Genomic DNA, 17,098 nt, shown 5'->3' with positions numbered 1-17,098 from the left:
AAATTCGAAATATATTTCTATCTATAATTTACGAATAATGAAACGAATTAATTATTCTAAAGGCGTCCTTAAATATGATAGGTTACTTACTGTCATTTGGAACAACAAAGTGAAAAATTGTAACTTTTATTTTCCGAATTTAATTTTATAGCGATGATATATACGAAATAAGAACTTGAATAAAGATAATTATTGGAAAATAATCTGAAAGGTTAAAAATTAGTAGGAAGTTTGAGTTTACGTTCCACTTCGTCCCAGAGACGCTAACCTTCACAGTTCTTTGTAAGAAAATATCGATAATATCAAATTATATGAGTGTTAAATATTAAAGAAAAATACAATTATAGAAAACAATAGAAAGACGTTTAAATGTTGTCCTCTTTGTTATTATCCGAGTATAACGTTTGTTTGCATTGCTATGTGTACATAAATTTCACTTTTCTCGAAAGATCGTGTAATTAGTCGTAATTTGTTGTCGTTCTCTCTTCTACGACGTCTTCTAAATAAATACTTCTTAATAAAATCACGTTCATTTACTTTAATGCTTTGCATGCGCACAGTTAAAATAAAAATTGTTCACAAAACTTTGGAGATAAATAATCTAATGATTATTACGTTACTTTGACATACATATATGCACGCAAAGATACTAGAACGTACGAATACGTTCAACGTTTCGACTCGGATTACACTGACCAGTGCTGCCAATCTAAATTTACAAATATTTTCTCGATTACAATTCAAAAATTCGCGCCAATAAACAGTTATCACAAATATATTAATCCGAAGAATCAAATTTCATTTTCTTTTGTTTCGTACATACACACTTTTAGATATCAATATCGTTAATGATCATTAATTTTTGTAGATATAACGATTATTAATGACTTCTTATGTATCATGTTACATGATTTGATGACGTTATGCATACGCGCAATGAGCTTCTATTTCGAAAGTGCTAAAATGCATTCGAGCAAATAATCAAATATTACGTTTAACAAATTTCACAAGGACAAATAAATTGTGAAGTGTAAGTTTAACTCGAACGATGTTCATGTAATCCGACTGGTAAATTATATTTTTTTATTTAAGTGTAGTTGTACGCAATCCTCGTTTCATGTGTGGCAAACAAATTTTTCAGTTAATGGGAAAATAAATTTTTGTAAAATAATACGATATGGAAATGGAATTTTGAAGGATTACAAAATATTACAGACTTGTAATTAACCTGGAAAGACCTGTTTGCATAGCTAGCTTATTAAAGGTCAACGAACGCGAGTTACATGGAAATGCGAGACCTTTCCTTTTGCATTTACATATGTGTCTGTGTGTGTGTGTGTGTGTGTATATATATATGTACGTATGTATGTATGTATGTATGTATATGCATATAAATTTCACTGCTCTCAATAAACATGAAAATTCGAATTTCTATCGAAAATTCCTCTTGAAAAAATATAAATGCTTATATAAGTAGTCTTTTCTAACAATGGAAAATTTTTGATGCATTTGAAAATCGTCCATGTTTTATTATCTTTATGATGGACGTTAAGAAATGATGTATTCTTCCATCGCACGAAATTGAACGATTACGTACGAATGTTCGTAATAAATTACGGACAAGGCAATTCTTCTTCCATAAATAATAAAGCCGTATTTTCTTCGAGCATGTATTTATCAACACGTGCTATTTACTTCGGGGTAGGTAGAAACGCTTGGTTGGAATACAAATAGCCTTTGTTATTTTTTCTCTTTCTCTGTCTATTTGAATGGATCATATAAAAAATGATACGTAAAATCTGAATGGCAATGGATTTTCTTGTGTATACATACGTCTTATAGAATTCATCGAATTCGAGTGAGTAGTCGATCTTTATTTTTCATTTCCGAGGATAAAAGGATAAGAACGGAGGAGAGCGAAAAAGGAAGAGGAGGAGGATCGGCTCTACTCGGTTATTATGCGATCGACATAGCTTGAAAACGATTAATACTATTGTTATGATTCAGAGGTACATCGTGACGTAGTATACACCTCAGCGATCTGTCTGCTAGTCGCTCGAGGTAGTCGTAAAGATCCTCTCAGTTTGCGTTTGGATTGCGTCGAATTCACTTCGAATTGAAATCTTCCGGTAAAGTGATAGTGTGCGAAATGAATGTGCGAGAATTTAAAGTTAAAGGAAAATAGCGTCATGTCGCAAGATAATTTAGAATCAATCGAATCAATTAAATCGAAAAGCGGGAGTCTCGATCATTTCGAAGACGAGAAGCGCGCGAAAAGTTGCGCGGATGAACTTATAGTCGGTAAATCGAATAAATCAACGCAAAGTGATATCACTCAATCAAATTGGAGACATCCTTACGGTCTCTCGCATAAATCTTATTACGGTGGATTGCAGCAACAACGTTCGACATCTGCGTTGCATTTACCGAAGCACAATCAATATCAGATAAGCGAATCCAATTTTTCCACTTACAATCCGAAGAATAACACTCTTTGCTCGACGCAAAGCGAATTGATATTATCAGCTAGGAACAGAGCCAGCAAATATGTCACGTTGGACATGAGATCCAACGTCGTAGGAACTCCTCCCTCGCATTTTTATCTACCTTCGAACTCAAACAATTACATCGGAACACCCGGAGGTAGTACACAACCGTGTAACACGTGTTGTTGCGCTTGCAACGGACCACAAAATTCGCAAACGAATGTGCCTCTCGTTACATCTCCTATCAATGATCACGATGGACCGCAAAGCCTCTCCTGGAGGAGATTGCACATGAGCAGAGCAAAACTAAAGGCAACCGCGACAACATCCGAACTTTTAAGTGGTTTCGCAATGGTAAGTTTGCAACGAGTAGATAGAACAAACATCGATATCGCTATCCTTCCTTAACATTCTCATTTGTCGTTTCTACGATGATCTCATAGCAAATCTCTCATAACGATCGATTTTCGATTCGGTTACCTTATATCATAGAAAATAGAAATCGTTGAAAAATGTTACCACGAACAAAGTCTACCTGCGATTACACAACGTTTCCTGAAAATCATTAAATCAACATCAACGACAATTCCGTGTATGATCTTCAAGCTTGATCTCTGATTATGCAAGACAAACATAGCTTTCTTCTATATATTTTTGCGCGAGAATTATTTCACATTGAAAATTCATTCTCCAATCGACATTAAAAGAAGATAACATTGTGCGATTAAACTTCTACCTACCGGCATCATAAAAAGATTGACGTTTACACCGTAATCGTATAACACACATCGTAAAAAAATATAAATTTAAGAAAACAGAAATTGATAAAAAGTCAGAAGATACTAAAATGTCGAAATAATAAAGATATTGCGTCTTTCTTGGCCATTTTCCGTGATAGTACTAAATTTGTATATTTTTATGCTTCAGGTCGCAATGGTAGAACTACAAATAAATGATCCAACTGCGGTACCGGAATGGCTGTTTGTTATGTTTGCGGTTTGCACGACGGTATTAGTATCGGTGCACATCTTCGCTTTAATGATAAGCACATATCTTTTGCCGAACGTCGAAGCTATCAGTAAATTACAAATATCGCGTCTCATTACAGAATCCCCACACGAAAGAATGCGTGGCTTCATAGAATTGGCCTGGGCATTTTCGACGGTCTTAGGATTATTTTTATTTTTGGTCGAAGTAGCGATACTTTGTTGGGTCAAATTTTGGGATTATTCCTTCACCGCTGCTACTGCCAGTACCATTATAGTAATACCAGTACTTATAGTATTCGTAGCGTTTGCCGTCCATTTTTATCATTCTCTCGTTGTTTACAAGTGTGAAACATCAATATCGGATATGAAAGAATTAGAGAGTATAAAGCGAAACTTGGATAATGCAACGATAAATCATACTACGGTATAACGAATATAATTGGCAAGTTTATTACATTTTAAAAACAACGAAACTTTTTTGACTTATTTACTCAAATATATATAGCAAGTATATATAGGAATTTTTAATCGAATAAGTTACATGTTCCTATCGGATCTAATAATACCATCTTCGAAAACGATCATTTCTAAGCATAGTAGTGGTGAAGAAAATACACGTATAAGTCTGTTTAATAAACATTAATAAACATTTAATAAATTACTTATTAAACACAGCCACAAACGAAAATGGCTATCTATCGTTTTATATATATATAAACGTACATCGATGTACACAGAATGTCAAAATCAGAATCAAAATTTTCAACGGGACAAATAGGCGCGCGTATTTAATTCCTTTCTTCTTTGTTTAATATTTTAATTATATCTTACGGTATTTAATTCCTAATGCGCGATTCAATTTTCAACTTTTCATTAAACATGATATTTGTTTTTTCTTTGCCTATCATACGTATGCATTCTTTTTTTAATTTCTTGTTTATCTTTGGGTTAAAAAAATCGAAGAATTATTTTGCGCCCTTTTTTCATAAATATATATATATATATATATATATATATATATTTTTTTTTTCTTTTTAAATTTACATAACGAACAGTTTTTTGTCGATAAAATTTCAGACTTTGCACGAAGTTCCATAGTAAATAATAACTATATCGCTGTCTTCTACGAAACTGTGGTTCGTTATACATAATTTAAATACTTGTCTACACATAACGCATTTTTCATCAATGTATAGTAAACTAAGTTGTGATTTAATCGATTTAATTTATAATATTAGATTTTTCTTCCTTCTTCTTTTATACAAAATAACATATTTATGAATGAAATTAATATTAGAATGAGAACAATGAAATACAAATACTACTATATAAATGCATCTTCTGGATGAAGAAATTTCATGAGATTTCTTCCTAATTGCAGAAACGTTTTCATTTATATGTATATATATACATACATATATATATATATATATATATATATATATATATATATTTGATAGCGCGATATATTTTAAATGGTACTTAATTTAATCTAAAAATATGCTTCAATACATATCTTTAGAGATAATATCTTACTTTCAAGAGTGGGAAGAAATTCGTGATGTAAATTTAAATATTCTTAGATTAATTAATTATATATACAACTGAATGATTAATCTAAAACTTATCTTATATATAGATATTTTTTTTTCTTTTTTTTTTTTAATCGTATTACACATAAGTGTTATCAATATATAGTATTAAAAAATCAAGTTCGAAAAATACTCGTACAGAGAAATAAATTATCTATCGAGAACACGATTCGACTGAAGACAACATACTTCGATAACGTATAATATATCATGATAAAAGGAAAACTTGTTTGTGCTATGGACAGGTAGATAAACAGAAAATGGGAAATATCGGATAATATTACGCAAAAATTAAATAATTTATGTACCAAAAAGTGTATTTAATTTAAAATATTTTCACAACTAGACACTTTGGATCTATCGCTAAAACACCATCAAAGAAGCAGATTGAGAATGGGAGTAATTTAATTCTAATACATACATTCAGCATGAAACTGAAATTAATCTTTACGATAAATCTTGACAATTTCCAATGCTTTTATTTGCACAATGCTATTGAAAATGTTTTTTGTTCTAATTATTTCATTTGCATAATAACAAATAACGCGCATTGTATTTTTCTTTTTTCTTTTTATTTTAAAACCACATATGTAAATTAGCATATGAGGAAGAAAATCAAATACTTTTTGGTTTACGTTGCTACTGTACAAAATAATTTATCACTTACTGCCATTGTTACTTTTTACGAACATAAGGAAGTACTGTTAAAAAATATGAAGGTGCGCTCAGAAGAAAGCGTGCCGAACCGCTTGATATAATTATTAATATTGCAGATATATCGTACGCAAGTGCACGAATAATAACCTACGTTAAAAAGGTTTGCAACATTCGCAACTGTTTTTGCAGACCTGCACGATTACCATGTATATTAGCGCGATTGATCTAAACGCATCTTAACAATCTTGGCAAAAATTTGCTTATTTTGAAAACATAAAATTATACTCTAGAATCATGATATACAAATAAATCTTTCTCTCAACATTTGTTACAATGTAATAATATAATATATATGTTTTAAAGAAATATAAGATGAGTTGTTATGTCATATACATTTGTTTTGCGTAATGTAAGTTCAATTGATAAACACTGATTATTTAATCTGTATGAAATCGCGAATTATTTGATCTGTTTATACTGTGTCATAGCATATTGTGTATTATATTATACTGTTTTATACTATATTGTATTATACTGCATTAATGTAATATTATGTAGTATTATACTATGTCAACCTACTATGTTATAAATTGATGCAGGCAAAAGTTAAAGAAAATTTGTTCTTGAAAAATCTCTCGATAAATTGATTTTTATACACATTATTTTCAGTCTTGTCTTTAAATAAACATATAAAGTCTTTCAAGTATCCTATCCATAGCAAGTGCTTAGGAAGCTATTCAAAGAATTAATTTTTCTTTAAAATTGGGTATACTTCTTCGGAATAAAAACCCAAATATACAGTTCGTTTTTAATCATGTTATTTTCACACTGATTATTTTGCAATTCAATAACATCTTCAATTTTATTGTTCACCGAACAAGTAAAAAAATTCTATAAGTTAAGCTTATTCACAATGCCAAAGCGAACTGGAACTCTGAGTTTTTTAAATTATGAAAATGATATATTTACATAAACATTGCTTTTTCCTATACTAACCTAATTTCAAAGAAAGTCACAACCTACTCACACATATTCACTGAATTTCGAATTAAATTTTCAAACAAATGTATATTAGTTTAATCATCATTCGGTGTTACGTACAATTCATCCGATGCTCCGTAAATAATAAATAAAAAATATTCTATGCAATCTTCTGCTGCTGAAGCATCAATATAGAGAGTGGAGTGACTATTAAGTATTTTCCATTTATATCCAGATCAATTACTTCAATGTTTTCAATTTGCACATACATTCTCGTAAAAATAGAAAAGAAATAATAATAATAATGATAATGATGGTAATAATAATAATAATAATAATAATAATAATAATATTAATAATAATAATAATAATAATAATAATAATAGTAATAATAATAATAATAAAACTGAAACGAAAAGCAAGTAGAATTTGTTCTTCCAAATAATAATATTTATAGTTTCGCGTATCTAATAAATTTTAGAATACTTATTGTTTACTCTCAATTATCTACCACACATACTCTACTCATACTTGACATCAACACTTTAAGATATATGTAAAGAATGCTGACAAAATACGAGTATTGGCTGGTATTTTGGAAATACGTTAAAAAAAATTATTTCTTTCTTATTTTAATGTATAAAAAATATATATAAAAAAAAGAAAGGAAAGAAAAGAAAAAATGACAACTTGTGCATAAACGGTACTCCACTCTTAACATTACTTTGTTCATGAAAATTAATTCTATAAGAGAAATTCTTAGGTGCACTATGTAATGTCCTGGTTAATTTTCGAACATGTATTAGCTTTTTTGAGTGATGAATCAATGATATTAAAAAACTCTGAATATGTCATGTATGGAAAATCTTACTTACTTAAAGTGATACTGACAAAGACCAGAACTAAAAATTTTAAATGACAATGAATCTTGTGTTATTATTTTTCAAGAGCCTTGACTCTTGTCAAACTTCCATGTATATAGAAGGTTGTTGAGATATGAATGGTTCACTCCACATCCGACGTAAATCCCCCTAAAACATTATGATTGAACTCTGAAGTATATATACACATATATGTATATACGTGTGTGTGTATATATATATATATAAATATATAATATGCGAACTTATATTTTGCGATTTAATATGGAAAAAATTATGTACTTAAAATGTACCTTTAGATAAGCCATTGTCAGTAGTGGCAGAAGGGTAAAGGGCACGAGATACAATAAGGCAGGCTGTGCAGCTTTGAACACCTCAGAGCTTACAGTAGCAGTGAGCAAACCAAGAAAATAACCAATTAAGGAGCAATGAAAATAACTAATACGGTTGAAGTGTCGTGGTGGTGGAACTCCTGTTTCACAACCACCAGGCAAGAGCTGACTCTTTTTATATGCATCATATCTCAACACAAAGCAGAGTAAAAGACCTGGCATAACGATATCACCAAGACCTAGCATTGAAAAATGTCCCGCTTGATGCATTGAAGGAAACATCAGCTTTCCTGGTAGAGGAAGTTTTGGAGCCTCCCTAGCTACACCACCTAAGTGCAATCTTTTGGCGACAAGACTTACTGGGTTATCAGCAGGTCTAGTTGCTACCTATGAAAAGTAATATCTAAAATTATATCTCTTTAAAAAACACTTGGAAAGTTTATACTATTCGATAGAGAAATCTATATTTCTCTGATCGGGTAAAAATCATGCAAATTCGATAATTAAAATAAAAGAATAATATATGACTCACCTTAACCATTACGTTTGCACTAAATATATAAGATGAAAAGAAGACCCAGAAAACATCATAAATCAAAAGTCCAGTTAAAAGCAAAGTAGATACTTTTAAACTTGGTAATCGAACAAATGCAATGAAGGCTACACAAAGGCCCATGCCCATTGCATCCATGAGTAACCAGTGTCCTGTCAGTACCCATATACATACTATGCTCACACTGAGTGAAAATGAAAGTAATTCCGCTCCTGTAAATCTTCCACAAATGCCAAAGGATATTTTGTTTCCATCTGTGCAGGGTCTAATTATATATTGACACATGGGTAGTAGAAGAAATGCCAAAGCAACTGTAGCTATGACTGTAAATATAAATAGTATATTTTTTGCATTATCATTCTATCAACAGATAATGAATTCTTTTTGAGATAACTATTCATAAACTTACTGGCTGTACATATTGCTAAGAGCATTTGCATGCTATCAAAAAAGAAAAACATGACGAGTAGAGAAATGGAAGCACCAAGAGGTAGACAGAGAGCATGCATTGTATCTAAGGTTTGGATTCTTCCTCCATTAGCACCACCTGTGTTTCCAGTACTACTATTACTCAACATTCCACTACGTTGCTTTTCTTTCTCTCTTTCTTTTGCTTCCTGTTCCATATTTAAGGATCGGAAACTGCCATAGACTATCAGTAGAATTGAAATTAGGAAAGTGGATATTCTGGATGAATCCATTATAGAGTAAGCCCTAAAAGATATACAATCAGAATATACAAATCAATGAAACAAAGTTTCTAAGCGTCATTGCCTCAGAATAAAACTAACCACTGATAGTCAACTTGATACGTGGCCATCTTTAGCGATGCTTGGCCGTAGCACACAGCGCTATGCTAAGACACTTTGTGTCATTTAGACGTCTTTTAATGTACTTTCCATTTGCACTAACCTATATCAGAGATCATCTGTAGATAAAACTATGAATTAATTAAAAAGACGATATCATTTCTTTTGTCCGTAGTACTCGAACTAAGTCGAAAAAAAAGCTTACCTATCGCACATCACATTAAACATTCTTGGCAAACCCAGTTAGGCCATTTAAGACTTCATTCACAACCTATAGAAAACAATGAAAATAAATAATTTCTTTCACCATAATAAAAAGATAAAAAGAAAAACAATAAGGAACACAATGAAATTATATATTTCTGCCAGTTAAGATTATATAATATACTTGTAGAATAAAAAACTAAAAAGTGTCAATGCACACTGTTGAAAGTAAAACAATCTTAATGGCAAAATAAATAAAACAGCCATTTTACCGTGTTGAAGAATGTTGTCATCGCCATTAATAATTAAAATCATTTTCAGGTAGGAGCAACGGTTGCTTCTATAATACACGGAAAGCAATAGTTTCTTTCGTCCACTTTCAAACTTTCGCTCACGACTCTCCGCGTTACCAAACCAAGCACAAGGTAACAAAATATTAAGACATCAAAACTTAAATTAGTGGCAGCTGCGAAGGTTGATGTAAAAATGAATAGATCACTCGAATTGCCGTGTATCCTCGCTCGATCTCATCATCGTACGAGAGGGAAGCTCGATAAAATAGCGAAGTACGTTCCAAACGGTGAACGTTCACCATTTTGGTAAACATATGGGTCACGTGACTGGCCCTGGCCCCAAGAGGTTGCTACTCCCTTACCCTAGATTGTATTTCGACTGGCGATTCTCCTCAATCCATCCACCTGTCTCTCACCTGACCGATGCGAAGCCTAGCCCATTCACGATTCTAATCATCACCTTATTTATAAGATAAACTTCCTATACGATTAACGTGCCGAAAAGTAAGAATAAATGTTTGGAAAGCGCGTAGGAGAAAAGCGCGATTAATACCGCACGATCGGTCAACCAGCACAGTCAACTGCACAGGTCAACCATTCGTGACTGCTGCCGACTGCTAGCGACTGCTTGACAGGCGCAGGTCCGCTAGAACGCGCGTCCACTGGATATATCGCCAAAATTTCTTTACTTTCAGCAATACGATTAACGTCTCTGATTTATTCTATAAAACTAATACACATATTTATTAATATCTTTTATAACTTAACAAGGCGATATCTCTTTAACATTTCTGAAACTTTTTCTTTCGGAAATCATAAGGTCGTAAGATCGAATTCTTACGAAATAACATATTTATCGCTCTATCGTATCTTTTATGCCATCATTTTTTTTTTTTCCTTTTTATCTGCCTTTATTAATTTTTGTCTTATGTACATATGTACATATTCGACGATTGAAAAATTAAAAAACATAGAAAATGTAGGCAGAAAATACAAACGCTTGTGACATGAGAAAGGACGTAACATGTGATTTTCTATCGTAAATATTATTCGAGTTTACCAAAGAAACATCGAATTGTATCATCTATTAAAAAAATGCGCTTTTTTATCTTGATAAGCTTCGTAAAAAAAAAAAAAAAAAAAAATAATCATTTATGTCATTCAATAACATTCATATTAATTCGCCTTGAAGTCACCTTAATGTATTTTGCGAACGTAGCAGGTAGCGCTATCTGTTGGCGTATAAAATGCAAAACGAAAGTTCGATGAATCGACTCGATTTGAGTTGGAAGTTTAGGTTCTTTTCTCTGTTCTTGGTTTTACTACCTCCTCGTGCTCGCGCGGTCTCTACTTGTTGCACGCTCGAGTTCTAACCAATCTTGTTCTTTTCCACTAATTACGAAATAAGTCAAATTTCTTATATCGAATAATAAAAAGATTTCTTGAAAAAATGGCGAGCTATCACAAACCAGAATCAAAAACCATTCAAGAACTAAAAGACATTGCTAATAAATTGAGGATTCATTCGATCGAGGCCACACAAGCCTGCAAGTCTGGGTAAGACTTTTTATATTCGTTAATGCGTTAGTACGATTCTAACGTAGAATTATCGTACACAGCAATAATATGTTACCGATTATATTAACCTTTTATATTATCACCGATGATTCACGTTGTACTTGAAATTTTATAAATTCGCGCCCAAAAGATACAAAGTCATCGTAAAACGTTATAATAAATTACGTCTCTTGTAACGTATAACAGCATTAAAACGACCTTCGGTCGTTACAAGAATTGAAATTGAAATTAAAAGTGACGGACGTCAGGAATGATAAAGTACACCGCGCTGGAATATAAGAGTAAGAGAGAGAGAGAGAGAGACTTTGTTTGCGCGTCCATCTTTAAAATCATACGATGATATGCGTGATAAGCGAATTTACTGCTACATTCACAGATATCGTCCGATTGAAATGAATTCTAATATTAGTTAAGGGATTACGAATGGTTTTATCTTCTTTGAATATAAAATCTCTTCGTCCTTCTTTCCTCTTGTTACGAAGAAAACAACTTTCGCGTACTACCGGCATTATCATTATCTTACCTTCTCTTTTTCCCCTACTCTTTTATTTTTATCACATTATTGAAATCTGTTTTACGATAGACAATTTTTTTTTCTTGGTGAATCTCGTTCGTATAGACATATTTAATTTTTTATTCGATCGTAGACATTTTTTGGACTATTTATTTTAACAGTTGTAACGACGCGTGACTACTGAGGTCAAAGTAGCCTTTTTAAGCCATGTATTTTTCTCGAATATCGAGATATTACGTCATATTCGAACGTATGTAACGCTTTTTATGCGTACTCTTAAATCCTTTCAATGTTGAGTTAAGAAACCTTCGGATTACGTATATTTTTACTATTAGCTTTAACAATGACATCACGAGTCATTTAACGAACAGTAATTACTACTGTAATTAACGTTTCCAATCAATGAAGTTTTTAAGTTTGTTATAAAGAAAAGAGACTTTTCTCAAAGTTTATGCCTTTCGATAAAAAAACGCTTTGTAACAATGAAATTGCACTTCCACGTGTACACATGCCTATATATTATGTAATATGTATATATATGTATATATATATATAATGCAACGTACGTTGTGTGGAATACTTGTTACACGATGGGAATATATAAATATAACACGTGGATATAGTTCTGTAAATAAAAGATTGTTGAGAAAGTTACAATGAAAAAGAGAAAAATTGAAGATCGAAGTTATTTGAAATACGCAACAACGTAAACAATGGAATTTCACATTTTCAATCTACTGGACGAGAAATGTGAATCATTGAATCAGCTTCGTTTTGTTTGTTTTTTATTATTTTTTTTTTTCCTAATTGGAATTACAGTAAAACAAAAAGAAGAATGTAACGAAGGAACTACGATGTATTCTTGACTCGTCGCAAATAGGTTAGAAATAAAAATCTCGTAGGATACTTTTTGCGGGAAAATAATATTTTTAAAAAATGCTAACTATGCAAATTTTGTACGACGAAAATTATCGAATATCTAACAAATAAATTGAATATTTGTTCGATCGAATAATCGAATAAAAATGTGCGCTATTTTTATTAACAATATCTGATACTCGTTACAATGTAATTTAAAATTTAAATTAAATTCCAATAAATCCAAATGATGACTGAGCATGATTTCTGTAGTATTGAATCAATTGGTAAAAACTATTGATAACTTGTTGCGTGCGTGAGTATGTATGATTATGATAAATCACGAAGAAAAAATAATGAAAAATAATCGATATATGTATAGAAGGTACACTGCGAATTGTAATGGTACGTTTGATAACCGGATGTTCTACGATGGTTTCATGTAAGTGTATGATATATCAGTGGCAGTTAAGTAGTAGGGGAAATTTACAAATCGCAAGTATGTAACTCATGTAGAATCTGTTACCGGCCTTAGTTATTGAGTACTTCTCGTAGAATACGTACGTTAAAATTTTAACGCTTCACATTCAAGATGGTATCTTCCACGGAGGTAACTAAGTTACAGGACTTAGCAAATAAACTTCGTTTGCAGTCCATAAAAGCGACCGAGTCATCGAAAAGCGGGTTTGTTTTTCATTATAATTATTATATTCCTTATTTTTTTCTTTTTTTTTTTTTTACAAAAATATTGGTTTTTCAATCCTTATTACGCACATCACGACGACATTTTTTCTCCTGTTTTTTTGCGCGCGCCTTTTACAATGATTTAAGAAGACGCCATTTTCTTAAGAAATACTGATAAATATTTAATTTTTTTATTTCCCTTAATTTCGTAATGCTTCATAGTAAATTATGTTTACTTGGAATTATTATTTGTTTTGAAAGAAAAACGGTAATTGTCTTTCTTTTCCTTTCACTCTCTCTCTCTCTATATATATATGTATCTCTCTTCATTATGTACTTGAATTTGCCTTTTACTAGATGTATGGTTCTTAGAATGTTTTTATTTGTTGAACGATTATATTTCTTGTTATACGTAATGCTTGTTTAAACAATAATTGATTAGCATGTACAGACGATATTTTGTTATATGTATATACTCGCTTTTCACATGCGTGTATTAAACACGATAATTACTATATAAGAAAAAAACTAAAAGCTTTAATTTAATTACACATGTAATAATCATATAACATTGATATATTTGTAATATATGTGCTTCTTTCTTCATTTGTTTTTGTCCAAAGTTATACGTAACCTCACATTTGTGCGCTTATAACGTTAAAGTTACGAACGGTCGAATACATTATTTTTTCGATTTCGTTAATTATTACTATTAGTTAAATACACTAATATGAATTTTTGTCCTTATAATTAATGTCCTTTATTCGACCTGATACATCACGCCATTGATATACCGAGCACTTTGACCCTGATAAGAACTTGTGATTATAAATACAAATATGATCTTGATATCAGGATTTAGGATAGTTTTAATGCTTTTAAGTATTTCTTATCTATACTTTCTTTTTTTTTATATAAATAATTAAATTTTTTTTTCATTTTTTGAGAAGAGGATAATTAAGCAACTAATATTCAATACTATTATTATAGACATCCTACATCATGTTCTTCAATGGCAGAAATCATGTCCGTTCTCTTCTTCCATACAATGCGTTACAAAGTATCAGCACCACGTGATCCAAGTAGTGATAGATTTATACTTAGCAAAGGCCATGCAGCGCCTATCCTTTATGCAGGTAAAATATTATATAGGATATAAAGAATATAATGCCAAATGTGATATAATAAAATGAAAGAAATAAAACATATTTTATTTGTCTAATAGCTTGGGCAGAAGCTGGTCTTTTTCCAGTCAGCGAGTTATTGAATTTAAGAAAGTTTGATAGTGATTTAGAAGGTCATCCTACTCCAAGACTTAATTTCGTAGATGTAGGAACAGGTTCGTTAGGTCAAGGTCTTTCAGTTGCAGCAGGCATGGCCTATGTGGGAAAGAATTTTGATAAGGCTAGTTACCGGTATGCAAATAAAAAAAAAATTCTTTTTTAAGGAGTACTTAAGCAGTACTTGAACAAAAGTTGTCAATTTTATTTTTCTTTAGAGTATACTGTCTAATTGGAGATGGAGAAGCAGCAGAAGGTTCTATCTGGGAAGCATTGCATTTTTCATCTTATTATAAATTAGATAATCTGTGTGCTATATTTGACATTAATCGTTTGGGACAAAGTGAACCTACTTCTCTTCAACATAATATGGAAGTTTATCGTAAAAGGCTTGAGGCTTTTGGTTTTAATGCATTAGTTGTTGATGGTCATGATGTTGAAGAACTTGCTAAGGTATATATTAATTTATGAATATGCGTGTGTACATGCCTAGAATTCATAATTTACAATTTTAATATTTGGATTTGTTCATTTAATCTGGTAGGCATTCCATGAAGCACAAAATACGAAGGGGCGTCCGACTGCTATTTTGGCAAAAACATTTAAGGGTAAAAACTTTCCCACTATAGAAGATTTAGAGAATTGGCATGGAAAGCCTCTTGGAAATAAAGCAAATGAAGTAATTCAGGTACAATATCATGAATGTTATAATCGATGTATTTGTTGATAATCGTTTATATATTAATTAATAATTATTATTAACATTAATAAGATATTAATTAAATATTCACTTTTTGTAGCATTTGACCGGACTTTTAAAAAATTCTGGTCCTTTAGGATTGCATCCTCAAAAACCATTAGTTGATGATGCTCCTGTAATAGACATTAATAACATTAAATTGGCCTCGCCTCCAAGTTATAAACTCGGAGAACAAGTAGCTACTAGATTAGCTTATGGCACTGCTCTTGCTAAGGTCTGTCTATTTATATTTGCCTATTTATATTTGTCTATTTATATCAGAGGTTAATTACACGTTGTAAAGTTTATTTTGTTTTTTTCATTAGTTAGCGAAGAATAATTCACGCGTGATAGCTTTGGATGGCGACACTAAGAATTCTACTTTTGCTGAGAAAATAAAGACTGTCGATCCAACTAGGTTTATTGAAGGTTTCATAGCTGAACAGAATATTGTCGGTGTTGCCATCGGTACTGCTTGCAGGGATCGAGCTGTTGCTTTTGTCTCTGCATTTGCTACATTCTTTACACGTGCCTTTGATCAGGTAAAAATGATATATCATCATCATAATCATCATCATCATTATAATTATAATTATAATTATAATAATTATTATTATCATTATTATTATCTTGAGAAATATCAAGTCTACGTAATCTGTTAACGTTATTTGTTTTAATGGTGTAGATTCGTATGGGTGCAATTTCTCAAACGAACGTAAATTTTGTTGGCTCACATTGTGGTGTGTCCATCGGTGAAGATGGACCATCACAAATGGGTTTGGAGGATATCGCTATGTTCCGCACGATACCTGGATCAACGGTATTTTATCCGTGCGATGCAGTTTCTACCGAACGTGCCATAGAATTGGCTGCTAATACGAAAGGCATTTGTTTCATTCGTACCTCGCGTCCAGCTACACCGGTTTTATATAAAAACGATGAAACATTTGCTCCCGGGAAAGCTAAAGTATTGAGATCTACTGCAAAAGATCAAGTTCTTGTTGTAGGTGCTGGAATAACTCTGCACGAAGCACTTAAAGCAGCTGACGAGTTAGCAAAGGCCGGCATAAATATTCGTGTAATCGATCCGTTTACTATTAAACCTATTGATGCGCAAACAATTCTAAAGAATGCTAAAGAGATTGGCGGTAAAATCGTAACTGTCGAAGATCATTATGTCGAAGGTGGTCTAGGAGAAGCGGTAGCTTCTGCCGTTTCTTTGGAACGAAATATTATTGTTAAAAAACTTGCTGTACCTGAAGTACCAAGATCTGGTCCTCCTAATGTCTTAGTGGATAACTATGGCATTAGCGCGCATAAGATCACTTTAGCGGTACAAGATATTTTGAAGTTATAATTTTTTATTTGATTTACGATTAATGGTCATAATATGAATTGGCAGTGATCACACGAGATGTGTTCATATATTACATTTATACATTTATAAATTTCTATGCAAGCAGATTTCAGCAGAATCCATAAGATTGAAGTAAAACGTTTCGTCCATTAACGTTGAAAAATATAAATTACTTTATCAGTGCATAATATTAAATAGTAAAATTTAAAGAAAAATTTACATTGCTATTAAGAATCAATTAATAAACGAGAAATCACGTTTTACTCCATTGTATACTTCCTATGTAAGTTAAAATAAGCAAAAAAGTTTCT

The 17,098-nt window shown here is 31.6% G+C and overlaps 4 protein-coding genes across 9 annotated transcripts in view; 2 read left to right on the top strand and 2 right to left on the bottom strand.

The window, feature by feature from the left end:
* The window catches only part of LOC122629050 (peroxisomal biogenesis factor 6-like), a 4,645-nt gene extending 2,046 nt beyond the window's left edge, over positions 1 to 2,599 (bottom strand). The window contains exon 1 of one of the 3 annotated variants that reach the window (XM_043812036.1): positions 2,475 to 2,599. Coding sequence is in view for 2 of the 3 variants with exons in the window: in XM_043812034.1 (XP_043667969.1) it covers positions 538 to 552 (15 nt within the window). In the remaining variant the exon portion in view is untranslated. Of the gene's footprint in view, positions 1 to 90; positions 687 to 2,474 lie in introns of those variants that run through there. The other 2 variants (XM_043812035.1, XM_043812034.1) reach the window with 2 other exon arrangements.
* On the top strand, positions 1,922 to 4,056 carry LOC122629043 (protein orai-2-like). The gene is made up of 2 exons (XM_043812021.1): positions 1,922 to 2,840; positions 3,414 to 4,056. Exons 1-2 carry the CDS (start codon positions 2,154 to 2,156, stop codon positions 3,903 to 3,905), a joined length of 1,179 nt encoding a protein of 392 aa, XP_043667956.1. The 5' UTR covers positions 1,922 to 2,153; the 3' UTR covers positions 3,906 to 4,056.
* A 1,310-nt stretch (positions 4,057 to 5,366) lies between these two features.
* On the bottom strand, positions 5,367 to 10,461 carry LOC122629044 (signal peptide peptidase-like 3). 3 transcript variants are annotated; one of them, XM_043812024.1, is made up of 7 exons: positions 9,757 to 10,461; positions 9,486 to 9,551; positions 9,263 to 9,383; positions 8,881 to 9,185; positions 8,451 to 8,794; positions 7,880 to 8,305; positions 5,367 to 7,736 (listed from the first exon to the last, which is right to left on the bottom strand). In XM_043812024.1, exons 3-7 carry the CDS (start codon positions 9,289 to 9,291, stop codon positions 7,668 to 7,670), a joined length of 1,173 nt encoding a protein of 390 aa, XP_043667959.1. In that variant the 5' UTR covers positions 9,292 to 9,383; positions 9,486 to 9,551; positions 9,757 to 10,461; the 3' UTR covers positions 5,367 to 7,667. The 3 variants fall into 3 exon arrangements, with proteins under 3 accessions (XP_043667959.1, XP_043667958.1, XP_043667957.1); XM_043812023.1 differs by having other exon boundaries at positions 9,263 to 9,411; positions 9,757 to 10,460; XM_043812022.1 differs by having other exon boundaries at positions 9,263 to 9,399; positions 9,757 to 10,459.
* A 635-nt stretch (positions 10,462 to 11,096) lies between these two features.
* Positions 11,097 to 17,050, top strand: LOC122629635 (transketolase-like protein 2). 2 transcript variants are annotated; one of them, XM_043813286.1, is made up of 8 exons: positions 11,097 to 11,334; positions 14,402 to 14,547; positions 14,637 to 14,826; positions 14,910 to 15,144; positions 15,236 to 15,379; positions 15,492 to 15,665; positions 15,757 to 15,972; positions 16,116 to 17,050. In XM_043813286.1, the coding sequence occupies exons 1-8, from the start codon at positions 11,228 to 11,230 to the stop codon at positions 16,785 to 16,787; spliced, it is 1,884 nt and encodes a 627-aa protein (XP_043669221.1). In that variant the 5' UTR covers positions 11,097 to 11,227; the 3' UTR covers positions 16,788 to 17,050. The 2 variants fall into 2 exon arrangements, with proteins under 2 accessions (XP_043669221.1, XP_043669222.1); XM_043813287.1 differs by lacking the exon at positions 11,097 to 11,334 and adding an exon at positions 13,245 to 13,411.
* The last annotated feature ends 48 nt before the right edge of the window (positions 17,051 to 17,098 follow it).

This window comes from Vespula pensylvanica, chromosome 5 (genome assembly GCF_014466175.1).
Source record: "Vespula pensylvanica isolate Volc-1 chromosome 5, ASM1446617v1, whole genome shotgun sequence".
In the NCBI taxonomy this organism is placed as follows: Eukaryota; Metazoa; Arthropoda; class Insecta; order Hymenoptera; family Vespidae; genus Vespula; species Vespula pensylvanica.
This window is presented reverse-complemented; position numbering and strand designations above follow the sequence as displayed.